Below are 14,321 nucleotides of genomic sequence, written 5' to 3'. Positions count from 1 at the left end.
AGAATTGGCTGACTTTTTTTGGTTAGTCATTAGTGGATAGTTCTTTTCTCAGTAGCTATGTGGCACCTTTGAGCAAGTCATGGATTCTATTTTTCCTTGTTTTGATGAATTTAGTTCCGATTATGGTTTTTCTTTGAAACTTTCAACACCAATGTTCTCAAGTAAGGGCCCTAAGTCAGGGGTTTGGTCTCCTCCCCAAAGGGGTTATTTCAAACTTAACACTGATGGTTCGTGGGTGAACACAAGGGATGCTGGAGCAGGTGGTCTTATTCAATGCCATAAAAGGAAATCTCTTAAGGCAGCCTCCACCGAAGTAATAGCTATCCGTGAATTGAAGGCTTTTCTACTGCCTGGGAAAGAGGTGTGAGGTACATAAAACTCGAAACTGATGCTGAAACCATTTGCTATATAATTGAAAATCCTCATTACTACATTGGCACAAACTTGCTTTTTTGATAAATGATGTGGTTGAAAATCCTTAGAGAATGCAGCGTGACTCTACTCCATGTCAATATATATATATATATATATTCTTCTTCTATCCTGGCGTCCTTCCCATCTTTCAGCAAGGGTTCAATTCTCATAATGCACGCAGCTGATATTAATTATTACTTCTACTATTTTTTTTTTTAAATTGAGGCAAATCTTGCCCAACCAACAGATTCCTCGTATGAGTCGTATCTAGCAATAATTGAAAGATACATCATATTCAAAGAAAACAGTGTTGAATCATCACAACTTCATACCAAAGGTAACGATATACAATATGTTACTAATGTCACAATCGTTAAATAAACCAAAAATAATACTAATGTCACAATATCGTTTAAGTGCCATATTAAAAATTTAGTCTTACTACATGACCAAACCATCACACAATATGTTACTAATGTCACAATATCAATAAATAACGACAAACAGACTACCATATTGCACGTCTTAAAGTCTTTTTCATTACCATTCTATATATATAAAATGTTACCTTATACCCCCTAAATCACCACCACCCAATTTGTTGGGGACTGAACTCACTGATGCTTAAAGCGGAAAATCCTCACTAACATCCTTATATAAACATACATTAACTTTGTCAGCAAACTCATTGAATTACTAGATCTGTATCTTGAGATACAGCATTCCCTTGCAACGCCCAACGGATATAATCACATTCTTGTTGAGAAAAAGAATGATCACGAGACCTCTCCCATTCTCCCTCCCGTGTATATTTGGTAATATGGCGACTGATCAACATGCGATCAAGCGCAGGAGTACTTTTTAAAAAATAACTTGCACATGGAATCCAATCCATTTTAAAATTACCTAATTCAATCTCCTTTATACTGGTATTGAGGCATACATCTGGAAGCTCATATTTTCTGGGTTTATCAGCATATGGCACCTACAGTAAGAAACAAGTCTAACTCATTCCATTCTAATAAGAGGGACTATGGAGTTGAATATAGATCAGATATCGAAATATAAGAACAAACCATTTAATTTGACATATAAGTTACATTTGATATCACACCAAATGGTGAAGATTATAAATATCTTGTCCATCTCTTACACAAAACCAACCCCTTACCTACTTGAAACCATCCTGAAAGACCGAAACCCAAACTCTACACACTTAAAAGCACCTTTAACCCAGCCCCAACCACTCAAAACAACCCATAACCCAACCCAAACCACCCAAAACAACCCTAACCCAACCTCCAATGCCCCAATCACCCAAAACATCCATGAGCCACCCAACCACCACATAGCTAATTCACCACCCTCAAATACCCCACCAAAAACTCACCTCCATCCACAAAACCCCACCACCACCACCCCACCTGCCAAAATATCCACCTCTACCCCTAGAAATGAACCCTGCCAAGAAAACCTACCTAACCACAAATAAACCCCATCCATGACCCACCAAAACTTAGACCTATGAGATTAAAATCTGATATAAAGAGATATAGAGGTGTCAACAGCTGTTATAGCTATGGCATAGTACGGTGGTGGTAGGGGAAGGAACTCAGGAAGTGCAATGGTGGTGGTGGTGGTTGGAAAAGTGCAGTGGAGATGGGGTTATATTGTTGTAGAGATGGGTGATTCCCCTTGTTATTTCAAACACACACAAGAAAGGATATTTTTGGGTTTTTGTTTCTATTCTCTCCTATCCCTTTCTTAGACTCTTACCCATTTTCCTTATAAGATAGAATGCCCCCTAATATTAATCATAACAAAGATATACGAAGTATCTGTTTTTTTTTTCCCAAAACTCGAATAATACTTGAACAATCATTAGGTGGATAAAAAAATATATACATTTGTTCTTTTCACATTGGAAATAAAAAAGGTTCCATTAAAGCTTTAATTTTGGTGAATTTAGATAAAAAGAACAAAGCCACATGTGAAACATTTAATTCACCGGCAAACGTTGACCTGACTTGAACCTGACCTTAAAATAGTGGGTTATAGCAAGTTTAGCCCCAAGTCTTGAGACTTGAAGTGACATCATCATTTTGACTTTTAAGACTTATGCTTAAAAATTTTCCCATTTTTCTTCTAAAATCTCAAGCAAGTCTCAAGTTGAGTTTTGAAATTCCAAGACTCAACTTAAGACTTGAGATTGGGACCCACTTCACCTACCTCACTTATATTTTTATTATCCTTTTTTTTTTTTACACTTTTCTGCATATAATATGTCAAATATTTAAGTCTTAGGGCTAAAGTGATATATTTGTGCAAATCTTAGTGAGTATTAACAAGAATTTGATGACATCATTTTCAATGGGGACCACCAAAAATGATGTCACATCCAAGTCTTAAGACTTGGGGCTAAATTTGCTCTTAGGGTTGAGTTTTTTTTGGTCAACACTATCCTGACCTAACCTGAAATTTAACAAGTTAGGTTTGGGTTGAAAATTTCAACCTGAAAATCACTTTGTGTAACCCGAATAAAATTAATGAGTCAAAATCAAGTCAAGACAACCACGAAAATAACGGATAACCCGAACTAATTAAAGGTAATTTGTAACATTTTTTAGACAAACTAGGGTACAAGCTAACAAGCCCAACTAAATTAGCCCAAAGTTAAACTTCTGCACAATTTATAGCCTAGCTATAATATAAACCTTTTTTCAATCTCACTCTCTCAAATCTCACTTAGAAGAGCTTCGTTGAGGTTTCATTTCAATCCCTCTCTTTCTCTTAAATCTCATTCCTCCACACTCCGCAGTCCTTTAAAGTCAAACCATCCAAATAAAACAATTGGATCGAATTCCCCTCTTAAAGAGAATTTATGGAAGAATCATGAACTTTGACGAGAAAGAAATGATTTTGCAACAAAGGTAAGTTTTAATTTAGTTAGTAGGAGTTATTTTTCAAGGAGTGATGAGACTGATGACAGAGGAGAGAGAATTTGATAAATTTAGGGGAATTCAAGTGAGTGGTGTTTGAGAATTATTTGGATATTGTAAATTTTGTGAGTTTCAGTTGATTTTAAATTGATTAGTTGTCATTCCATGCTCCAAAATCATTTGCAATCACTGGTGGATACGTTATGACACGGATGATACATGCTACCCCAAAAAAAAAAAAAAAAAAAAAAAAAATTGTTTTACTCGCATAAACCCTCCTAACAACTACTCCCTCCGTCCCATAATATAGTCCTATTTTCCTACTTTGGAAATCCAAAATATTATTCCTGTTTCTATTTTTTGGATAATATATAAAGACCATTATACCCTCATTTTTTTTAACTTTATTCATTGTACTTCATAATTTACCCTTGAATTTTGCACATGCCTTGTGTTTTTTTCAACTTTCTCTCTCTAAATTTTGTCTATGATTCTACTTTTCACTTTTATTAATGTACTTCATCCTCTTTCCTCTCTTATTTCTTAAATATCGTGAAAAAACACAAATAGCAACTATATAATGGGACAGAGGGAGTATATATTAAGATAAACAAAGTTGCTTCAGCGGTTATCAAGGAGAAGGATAGAATTTTGATTTGTGAAGGTCGACTCTCTTCCCATCCATCATTGATTTCTTTTTTTTTTGGTTCCTTTCTAAGCCCTTAATTTTCTTTTAAATCTATCAAAGCCCTTTTTTTTCTCTTCCCTTCTTGACATTTATGTCCAAAAAAAAATTAGATTAAAATTAATTCCAATATTCCATAAAAAAAATAGATTAACATGAGTATAGACATGGAATTTTATGATAATTAATAATGTCTTACTATGTGTTTAACTATTTTATTGATTTTATTGTAATACTGAGTATTTTAATAAGAAGCAACTAGTTTGAAGTGAATAATTTATCCATGAAAAAAACTCATTGCAAAATCAATCATTGTTTAAAATTGATAGTTACTTTTTATACGATAACACAATACATTATGTAAAAAAAATAAACTTGGTTTATTAATTAACTAGATGTATTATTATTATTTTAAATTTAGTTTAAGTTACTAGGTACATTGGTTTTTTTTTTTTTTTAAAGTTTGTAGTGTTTAGTGTTACCCTTAATTTGAAATCTTGAATCCGCTACTGTTTGCAATTATTAAATATCTTTTACTTAAAGTTAATTGTAATTGACTTGTATTTTGTAATAGTATGATATTGTGAATTTCCGTTGATTTATAAATTTTGTTCGGAATAATTTGGATATTAGGATTTAGGCGGAAAAGTTGAAGTTCATTGGTTAGTTGAAGTTCATTGGTTATATTGACTCGAGCATTATGATCCAAAAAGTCAAACAAGTCAGATATAAGTTGGGGATTTTCGACACGAACCCAAATTAATCCAAACATGAACCCGACCCAATTTATTTGCCATCCCTATCCAATAGCATAGTAAGAGGCATTCATTTCCCATATAGACCTTTATATTAAATGAAAATTTCAAACTTCTCCAACAAAAAGGAGTATGTTCAGCACCACGATGGTTTCCGTTTTTTTAAAGAAAATAAAACAAACTTATTTGATTTCCACGTTATAAAAATCAACTTTTTGTTTATTTTCAATAAAACCAAAGCGGAAATGATAAACCCAATTTATGTGGTTTGATTGTTTTGGTTTTGGGAAAAGCAACTGCCAAGACACTTTTCTCACTATCTCTCTCTCCCTCCTTTCTCTATACCTTCAATCCTCCATCTTCATCCCTCTATGAGCTAGATGACTTTTTTTGGTTGAATGAAAATATAATTTGCAACTCCCACCAATACTACAAAACAAAAATCCTCCATGGATTTGCAACCAATAAAGCTTTAATCTCAATTAAACAAACATAATCATTGAAACCCCATCATCAAGAATAACGAAATTACATATATATATATATATATATATATATATATATATATATATATATATATATATATATATATATATATATATATATGTATATATATATAGCTCTAATGGTGAGAAACAATTGTGACCCCTTGGATTAAACAATGTATGGTCAAGATTAAATCTGATTTTTTTTTTTTTTTTTTTTTTTTGGGGGGGGGGGTGGTTTTCTTCTTCTAATGTTAGAGATGAAAGGTTTCCCTCATTCATCAATGGCAGCCAAAACCTCACTAACCTCCCCTTTAATTTTCTCTCTCCTTGCCATTTACTCCTCACCATCTTAATCCATCTTCCCCCACCTTTGATCTTGACATTCTCGTGCTTAATATCATCATGCCCAAACAAATAAAAGCAATGCAAGCTCAAAGAAAAAGAAAGGAACGACGTAAAAGTAATACAGTCTCACTTAAATTTTTTCCCATAATTGGTCATTGTTCAATTTTCCACGAATCATTTCATCCTAAAACCTAATTTTCTACCCAGTTTCATATATTAACCCTTTTTGTGTGTGAAACTTATTATTACCTCTACGATGAACAAGAATGATATAATTGGGTGGCAATACTATCAAATTTGTCACCAATTGCTGCATGAACAATGCTGGATATTTATAAGGAAAATTTGACTTTTACTACCTCCAAAAAACCACTTATTTGCTTTTACCACTTACATAAAAAAAAAAAAAAATTATTTTACTACTACACGAAAAAATGGAAGTTGGCCTTTACCACAAATCACCTACAACTAACGAATTCCGTTCATAAATCCGTTAGTGGGCCTACCATGTACACGTGTCACCATATTATTGGGTAAAATTTATTTATAAAAATAAAATAAATAAAAAATAAATAAAAAAACCACCCACCAACCGGGTCCCATCCACCGCCAAGGCCGGCTAACAGCCCCGTTGTCGGACCGGCTTCCACTCACCGCCATACCGCTACCGGCCCCACCATCACTTCGCCACACAGTAGCCACCGCACAACGCACCAGCCGCCGCCACCAGACCCCCTTTCCACAAATTTCCGACCTCGACACCCTAGCCACCAAATTCCGACCACCCATAAAGCGCCTCCTACCGAATTCCGACCACTCCTAAAACTCAGCCACCATCAAATTTCGCACTCCTAAAGCCCTAGCCACCACTTGATTCCAACCCCCTCCTTAGCCACCAACAAACTCCAACCCCTCCCTAGCCCCACCTGAAATTCCGATCAACCGAGGTGAGTTGATTTCGTTGTCGGCTGGTTGACATGGAAGATCGGGGGAGATGAAGGGGAAACGTCAAAAAGATGGGCCCTACTAACGGACTCATGGACGGAATCTATTAGTTGGTGGTAAAATCCAATTTTTGGAAATTTTGTTGGTGGTAAAATAACACTTTTTCTTACGTAGGTGGTAAAAACCAATAAGTGCTTTTTTAGAGGTGGTAAAAACCAAAATAACCTATTTATAATGTGTTGTATAATTTACCCATAATACTAATGTATTTATAATGTCATCCCAATGTATTTGTAACATGTTACCAATGTATTCATAATGTGTTTCCAAAAAATTTGAGAGTCTGATTAATCCACTTTTAGTACAATTATCACCCTCTGATGTTAGGCACGAATATAGCGATGAATTAGGATTACATTATGGGTTTGAATATATTAAAGACGTATTATAAATGTATCTTTAAAAGAAAATTTAAGATGTATCTCCAATGTATCATTAATGTATATGTATTGTATGATGTATCACGAGCATATTTATAATATATATGTATTGTATGAGACTTATCAATTTGACAAGGAATCTTTAATTTTGTTCATGGTTTCAATTGCTTTGGTATAGAATCAATAGTATTAAATTTGTTATCGGCCTTTTAATAATCTTTTTAAAAGAAATTGTATTATTATCCCCTTTCTCAAAAGTGTTTTTGTTAGTTTCTTAAAAGCTGAAAAACAAAACTAAAATCAGTTTATAGATTTTTTAGAAACACAAAACTAAAAAACAGATTTTTAACCGAACAAGCCCTTAATGATTATCAATTTGCTCTAAGGTAAGAGATAGACCCTTTATTTATCAACACAATGCAACCATTATGGAAAGTCGATTCCATATTTCATTTGACATTAAGCAGCTACTCTATGATGAGTCGCTTTTAATTGCATCACGTCTCAAGGTTGTTCAAAAACCGGTCTAGACCAAAAACAGGATCGGATCGAACCGAAGACTTAGTCGGAGTGAACTGGTGGTCCTAGGAGAAAACTATCTTCTGGATTTTGGTTCGATCCGATCCAAAACATTTTAAAAACTTGTGTTTGACCTAACCATTTTTTTGTTTTAAAATATGCATATAAACAATTAAAATATCTAATTTTCACCATTATTATGTTTGAAAAGTTAAGGTATTACTAACTATTTAGCATTATGTTTTAAAAAAAGGACCTTTAATAATTAGGTTCCATTATTTATTTTACCTACTTTATCATATTGTCACCAAGCTTATAAAAAAAAGGCAAAGGTTGAAAGGACGAAAAAGATCCAAATTGATCTGATTCAGGGTTTGGAACAGTTTTGTTGGTCCAGTTTGGTTTCAGTCCAAGCAAAATTGGTCCGGCCTTGTGTTTAAAATTTCTATTTTTGGTGTCCTACGGCTTCCTAAAAGAGGTGGAAAATTCATAGGCAGGCGACATCACCTTACCTTAGAAGTATGAATCATTACCAAGTATGAACATTAAATGCTCTCTAACAAAGAAATACATTAAATATTACTCTGGAAAAATTAACCATACTAACCATCAGGTAAAGCTTCTGTAGCTGCTGAAAGGAATTGAGAAGGCGAGGAAAACTCTTGACCATGTCAACTTCAGGATCTTCCTTCTTAAAATATAAACTTAACCACACAACGTGCCGAAATAATGTGGATGGGTGAGTAGGTATAACATGCATCTGAAACAAAAGAGAATTATAGTTGTAGGGAATATTTCAAGCATTACGATAACCCCAAACTTGAACCCCACTGTGATCATACACTAAAGTACAGTGGCGTTCCAAAGGGAAAGAAAAAGAGCAAAAATAGTCGTCAACAAGTTTTAGGAACTTGTAAACCCAAAAGACAATCCAAAAGGACCATCAACTACTCCATAAGGTCTTGAACCAAATAAGGTCCGGGGATGAGGGTACGAATCCAATCTACAAAAGAAAGGACCCGCCCTATAAAATAGGCCTCTACTTTGTTCTGCTCGTATTCATGTGCGCTTTTCGAATAACATACAAATATTATATTGAACCTACCCTGTTTAATCTATGTTGGTTGAGATTAATGCACAAACAAAACTATTATTGGCGATCACTTGAATTAAAATCACATTAGCCTAAACCAAATTATTAATTATCTTATTAAGCGTGATTTCAAGTACCAATTCCCTTTAACAATCATAAAAGGTGTGATCAAGCAATAACAATATAATAAAACAAGCAACATAATAAATAAATCAATAATAATAATGATAATAGCATGATAAGGCATAATAAAGCTTAAATATAATAGCAAGATCCTAGGCATGATACTAACAAGATTAATAACAAATCCTAGCATGTCACTAAACAATAAAGATCAAAGCTTTAAACCTAACATGGTACTAACATGATATTAGAAAGAGTAAAGGCACCCTAAACATGATACTAGAAAGCAATAATATCCTAACATGATACTAGGAATATAAAACAATAATAAGCAAATCTAAACATGCTTTCTACATTGAAAGAGAGTAATAAGATTACATACTTTGAAGCCTCGTACCTTTTTCTAATAACAAAATACACAAGTTAGTAAACTTCAATGAAAATAATAAAGAATAATTAAAGAATTAAAGAATTAAATTGAAATCAAGTTAAATAAAGTTTTGACTAGTTTTGGACCAAACCCTCAGAAATTATCAACCTTTCACGTCTAGGGCGAAGGCAACTTCGAACTTGGCTAAGTGATTCTAAGATTTTGTGAATGTGGAATATTGTATTTTGATAAAAAGGGTGGTTTAGAAAGAGAGAGAAAAATAAGAATTAAGTAATTCTTGATGAGAGAATAGAGAGAATTAATAAAAGTTAATTGAGAGAATTGATAAAAGATGATCATGAATGAAAAACAGAGATTCGGGACCCTATTTATAAGGAAAAAGTCTGGAAAATCATAGAATTTGATAAGGAATAAAACTTCACTCTATCGCTAACAAACCGACCTTGTCGCCAGAAATTTATCCTGTCGCCAGGCGACAGAGTCTGTCGCGAGGCGACAAAACTGTCGTTTGGCGACAGAGACAGTTTTTGCGGATTTTGTTTTTATCATATCTTTTGATCTAGAAGTCCAAATAAGTCATATAATATGTCGTTGGAAAGCTCTTGAAGTCTACTTTCTAATGCAATTAGAATCAGATTAAAATATTTTGTAGATAAAAAGATATGGCCGAAATAGTGAAAGGGTGTCAGTTTTGGATAGAGTTTCGTATATCTTTAATATCTTTTTCGTTATAGCTCGGAATTAATATTATAATATATCATTGGAAAGATAATTTTAAGATCTATCCAACCATATAAAATTTGAATAAAAAATATAAGGCACGAAAATAATATCTGACTATCTTTGAACATCTTTAAATTCGAATAGAATTAGGAAAGTTTTAAAAAAGGAAAGTTTATATTCAAATCAAATTCCATAATCTTATCTTTTCAAAAAAGGATAATTAAGATATTTTAGAAACTTATAGAAGATTCTAATCAATCCTAATTAGTTTAGGAATAGGATTAAACCTTTGGACCCTCCTCATGATCATTGGGTCGTAGGTAAAATCCGGTTTGGGCCCAGTTTAGTATTTTGGCCATAACTTCCTCATTATTCATCGGAATTGGGCTTATAATATATCGTTGAAAAGGTCTTTTAAAGCCCCAACCAACTACACCATTATTGGACCCTTATCATGGACCAAACTAAACTGGATTGGACGTTTTCATAAAATAGAGTGGGTTTTCGAAAACAGAAAGAAGGATTTTAATAAAAACTAACCGCATCATTTGACTTTTCACACTTTCACCTCATTCGATTATGGTTCGACGTGACAGGTATTCATCACTGGGTTTGGTTTTGGGGAGACACAATTTGGTGTCTACAATAGTGAATCTAGAGAAAGCACACTAGCCAATAACAAAAGGCAAACAGTTAAAAGTTTTTCACGCACCAGAGAATAAGGTGCTTCGAGAAAAAGTGTTTCTAGAGAAGGATTAGAAGTATCCATATCTCTGATAATACATTCTGCTCCTTTGTAGTTTTTATCTATGAGAGCCACATTGCTGCTCTTCAGCTTTGTGGCACTCAAGAAAGAGAATTTTACAATTGCTCTACCAACAAAATCAAAGAAGTTTAGACTCTTAGCATTAAGTTCAATTTCACGCAAGTCTGAACGATCATGAATTGCCAAAGAGCTCAGTCGCTGCAAATTTTCACCAATGCAAAATTTTTCAGGAAGATTACACCACCTAATTCGTAACCATTCAATTGTTGAAGAAGTGGAAAGCATCCATTGTAACTGATTTTCCTCTAAAGCAACAAACAATAAATCCAGGCGAACCAAATTATTGAACCTAAAGTCACTATGAAGCTTCAAGTTGCAAGCATCGAGACGTAGATCCTTCAAACGAGGAAAACAGGAAAGATTGGAGCTTGTGATAGTATACATATTCTCGGGCCTGAAGTGATTTTGAATGCTGAATTGTAGTAATGAACCATAATGTTCATAAGAAATGAACTGGAGGGTAAGGCTTTGTAGACATTTTTCAGAAGCAAAACTAATCCAGTGGTCTACATGACCAGCATATTCCTTACTAAAGTTAAACGAAATGCGAAAAGATGAGATGTCTTGATTGTGATAATCTCGTAAAACCTTATTCACCCTCTTCACATAATCTAGTAAGCTTTTGTATCTTGACATTACCGACCATTCCAGGTCAAGTTTTGGTAACGATAAACATATATTTTTCCACCTTTTTGATAATGCAGTCATTCTCACAACATCACGTGATGTCAAATGTGTGAGAATGTAAGACAAGATCTCATCTGGGAGGTCACTGAGGCGATCCTCATGATTAAGAGAAATCGGAATCTCACCATCTAGTTTCTCGAAGCTATCATCAGATGTATTGTCAACCTATTCAACAGAATATTAGTGCAAGAATTCAGTAATTTCAATATTCAAAGATATACTGAATTCTTGTGCAAGAATTCAGTAATTTCAATATTCAGTAATTTTAATTTTAAAACCGGCATAAAGAAAGCGGAAAAAAGCATGCAATACCTTGCTAGGGTCTGTGTAATTGTTTATAATACATCTGAATTGCCTCGCCCAATGTCCACACAAAACAGCTGCAGTTATTATCAAATGTGGAGACATTCCTGGTAGAATAGACAATATTCTGCGGATAAAAAATGTTCAATCATCAATAATAAACAGCATATATCTGAAGAATTGAAGTTTTAAGATAGAATAGAGGATACAGATTTCTATTGCTTAACTTCAGCTGCAGTTTTAACCACAACTTTTAAGCTTAACTTCACTGCAATAATTCAATAAAACAGAGACAGTTTAAAAACCACTAACTTTGGGCATCAGTTGAGATTACTTAGTTCAATCAATCCACCACTTGGAAAATCAAATGTCAAAACTTTATTGAAGAGTTGGAATCCTGACAAACGGAAAAGCCCCAACTATGGGCTTCACTCGAAATTAATTCAATTAATCCACTACATATGAAAATCAAGTGTCAAAGATCAAAACTTTATTAAAAGTTTAAATTCCAGATAAACTGAAAACCCCTAATTTGGCCTTCAGTGGAAATTAATTTAATAAATCCCCTACATATGAAAATCAAATGTCAAAGATTAAAACTTTAAAACTATATCTAAAGATCAAATCTTGATAAACTGAAAAACCCTAATCTTAGTCTTCATTTGAAGTTAATTTAATGAATCCACTACATATCAAAATCAAATGTCAAAATCAAAACTTTATTCAAAGTTTGAATCCTGATAAACAGCAAAACCCCTAATTTTTTGGGCTTCACTATAAAATATTCAATTAATCCAAAGTATATATGAAAATCAAATTTCAAAGATCATAACTTTGTTAAGAGCTCGATTTCTGATAAACTGAAAATCTTCTACTAACTCTCAGAAATATATGAAAAATCTGATAGTTTCATCAACCAAATACAATTGCAAATTAAAACTCCAAATTTTATTCATGGGACAGTGGAAATTAAGTAAAGAACAAAACTTTTGAGGATAAAAAGCCTGATTTTCCGAAAAAATAAAAACTGAATTTGAGATCAAAAAATCTTCAGATAAAATTGAAAAATTCAGGAGCATAAAGCATGAATGAAAAACATCAGACAAGAAATAAATAAATAAATAAATAACTAAAAAAGACTTACCAACTAAATTGCAGCTTGAAGCAGATTGATTATTGAGCTTTCTCCTTTGAATAATTATAAAATAGATGAATGATTTACAGAACAACAACCGATCTCACTTGTCAAAAAAAAAAAAAAAAAAAAGAACCGATCTCTGTGAATGAAGGGAAAGATAGGTTTTTTTTTTTCATACAAGTACGTTTCAGCCGGCCCCCATTCATGTACTCCCTCCGTCCCTTTATTACATGTCTATATTTCTTTTTAGGGTGATTAAAATTAAGTGCTTATTGCTAAAATCTTTCCTTATTTGGCATGTATTTTTTTACTCAAATACCCTCACTGTTCTAATTTAATTCCCATATTGTCCTCGTTTTTATCTCACCTGTCAACTCTCTTTCTTATTTTTTGTGTTGACTCCTTTTGGCATTTACTCACACCGACATATTCTCTCTCTCTCCTTAATTTTCCACAAGCTTCTGGGTTCTTCCTTCCTCTGTTTCTCTCTCTATACTCATGTTCAACCTCTTTAATTCTTCAATTAATTGCACAAATTTATTAATTTTAAGGAAAAAAAAATTCCTTGTTCGCAGCATATAGTCCCAACAACACCATCCCCTTTATATTTAGACCCAATCAAGACTTGTATGGCGTAGATCTGGAATTTTCGCTACTAATGTCCATTTTCTCTGTCATCTTAATAAATCCGATCTGGTTGCATTTGTGTGAGTTCTTAGTTCGATTTGTGCGATTCTTCAAATTTTAAAGGTAATTCCACTAATTTTCGCACTCCTTGTTTAAAAATGTCCCAAAAATCTCCTTGTTCTGGTACGGGTGATTGTGATAACGGTGGTTGTGGTTACGGTGGTGGTGGTAAGGGTGGGTGTGGTCAGGGTGGTTGTGGTGGTAAGGGTGGGTGTAGTCAGGGTGGTTGTGGTGGTAAGGGTGGGTATGGTCACGGTGATTGTGGTTCTGGTGGTTGTGGTAACGACGGTGGTGGTTCCTGTGGTGGTGGTAATGGTGGTTCAGGTTACCGTGGTAATGATGAGGAGAAGGTGAACCTTAAAAATAGCCACAAGTCCCCACCTTCCTCTGTGTATTACCTTGATCCTGATGAAGTTTTTGGGGACTGCACGGAGGATGATATGAGTGGTGATGATGAACCATATGAGTGTAGCGATCGTGATTGTCATCTTACTACTTCTTGTCGTGGTGAACATTCCTATAGTTTGAATGTTTGGAGGGATCGTTTTGGTAGGTATCTTGATCCTAGGGAGAATAGTAGTCGTTATGGAGGTGGTGGTTGTGGTGATGGAACCGGAGATGGTGAGGAGGTTCAATCTATGGCCGAGCAACCAACTGAGCCCCCTGTTGACCCTATTGGTTTTGCTCCTGATTCATGTGATTCTGAAAATTGTCCCATTGATCGTTATGGACCTGGTACTGCCTTTGGATACGTAAGTGATTCTTGTGAATCAAGGTCCCCTCAAGCTGATGGTGTTGCCTCTGGATATTCAAGTGATTC

At 34.0% G+C, this 14,321-nt stretch overlaps 1 protein-coding gene across 1 annotated transcript; it reads right to left on the bottom strand.

The window, feature by feature from the left end:
• Nucleotides 1-834: 834 nt before the first annotated feature.
• Nucleotides 835-12,957, bottom strand: LOC145592874 (F-box/FBD/LRR-repeat protein At5g53840-like). The gene is made up of 5 exons (XM_081649383.1): nt 12,821-12,957; nt 11,686-11,803; nt 10,573-11,538; nt 8,138-8,290; nt 835-1,399 (listed from the first exon to the last, which is right to left on the bottom strand). The coding sequence occupies exons 2-5, from the start codon at nt 11,779-11,781 to the stop codon at nt 1,100-1,102; spliced, it is 1,515 nt and encodes a 504-aa protein (XP_081505509.1). The 5' UTR covers nt 11,782-11,803; nt 12,821-12,957; the 3' UTR covers nt 835-1,099.
• Nucleotides 12,958-14,321: the final 1,364 nt, after the last annotated feature.

The sequence above is a fragment of the Chenopodium album genome, chromosome 18 (genome assembly GCF_948465745.1).
Source record: "Chenopodium album chromosome 18, dcCheAlbu1.1, whole genome shotgun sequence".
NCBI classification, from domain to species: Eukaryota; Viridiplantae; Streptophyta; class Magnoliopsida; order Caryophyllales; family Amaranthaceae; genus Chenopodium; species Chenopodium album.
Note: the sequence above shows the minus strand (reverse complement) of the source record. Positions and strands in the feature narration are given on the sequence as shown.

Bases quoted from the DNA above. Each gene is read 5' to 3' on its own strand.
- LOC145592874 (XM_081649383.1), bottom strand. From the start codon at position 11,781: ATGTCTCCACATTTGATAATAACTGCAGCTGTTTTGTGTGGACATTGG. The intron at 8,291-10,572 runs GTGCGTGAAAAA...CTTTTGTTTCAG, and splicing joins TCGAAGCACCTTATTCTCTG to ATGCATGTTATACCTACTCA. The intron at 1,400-8,137 runs GTTAGTATGGTT...TTCTTACTGTAG, and splicing joins TACAGAAGCTTTACCTGATG to GTGCCATATGCTGATAAACC.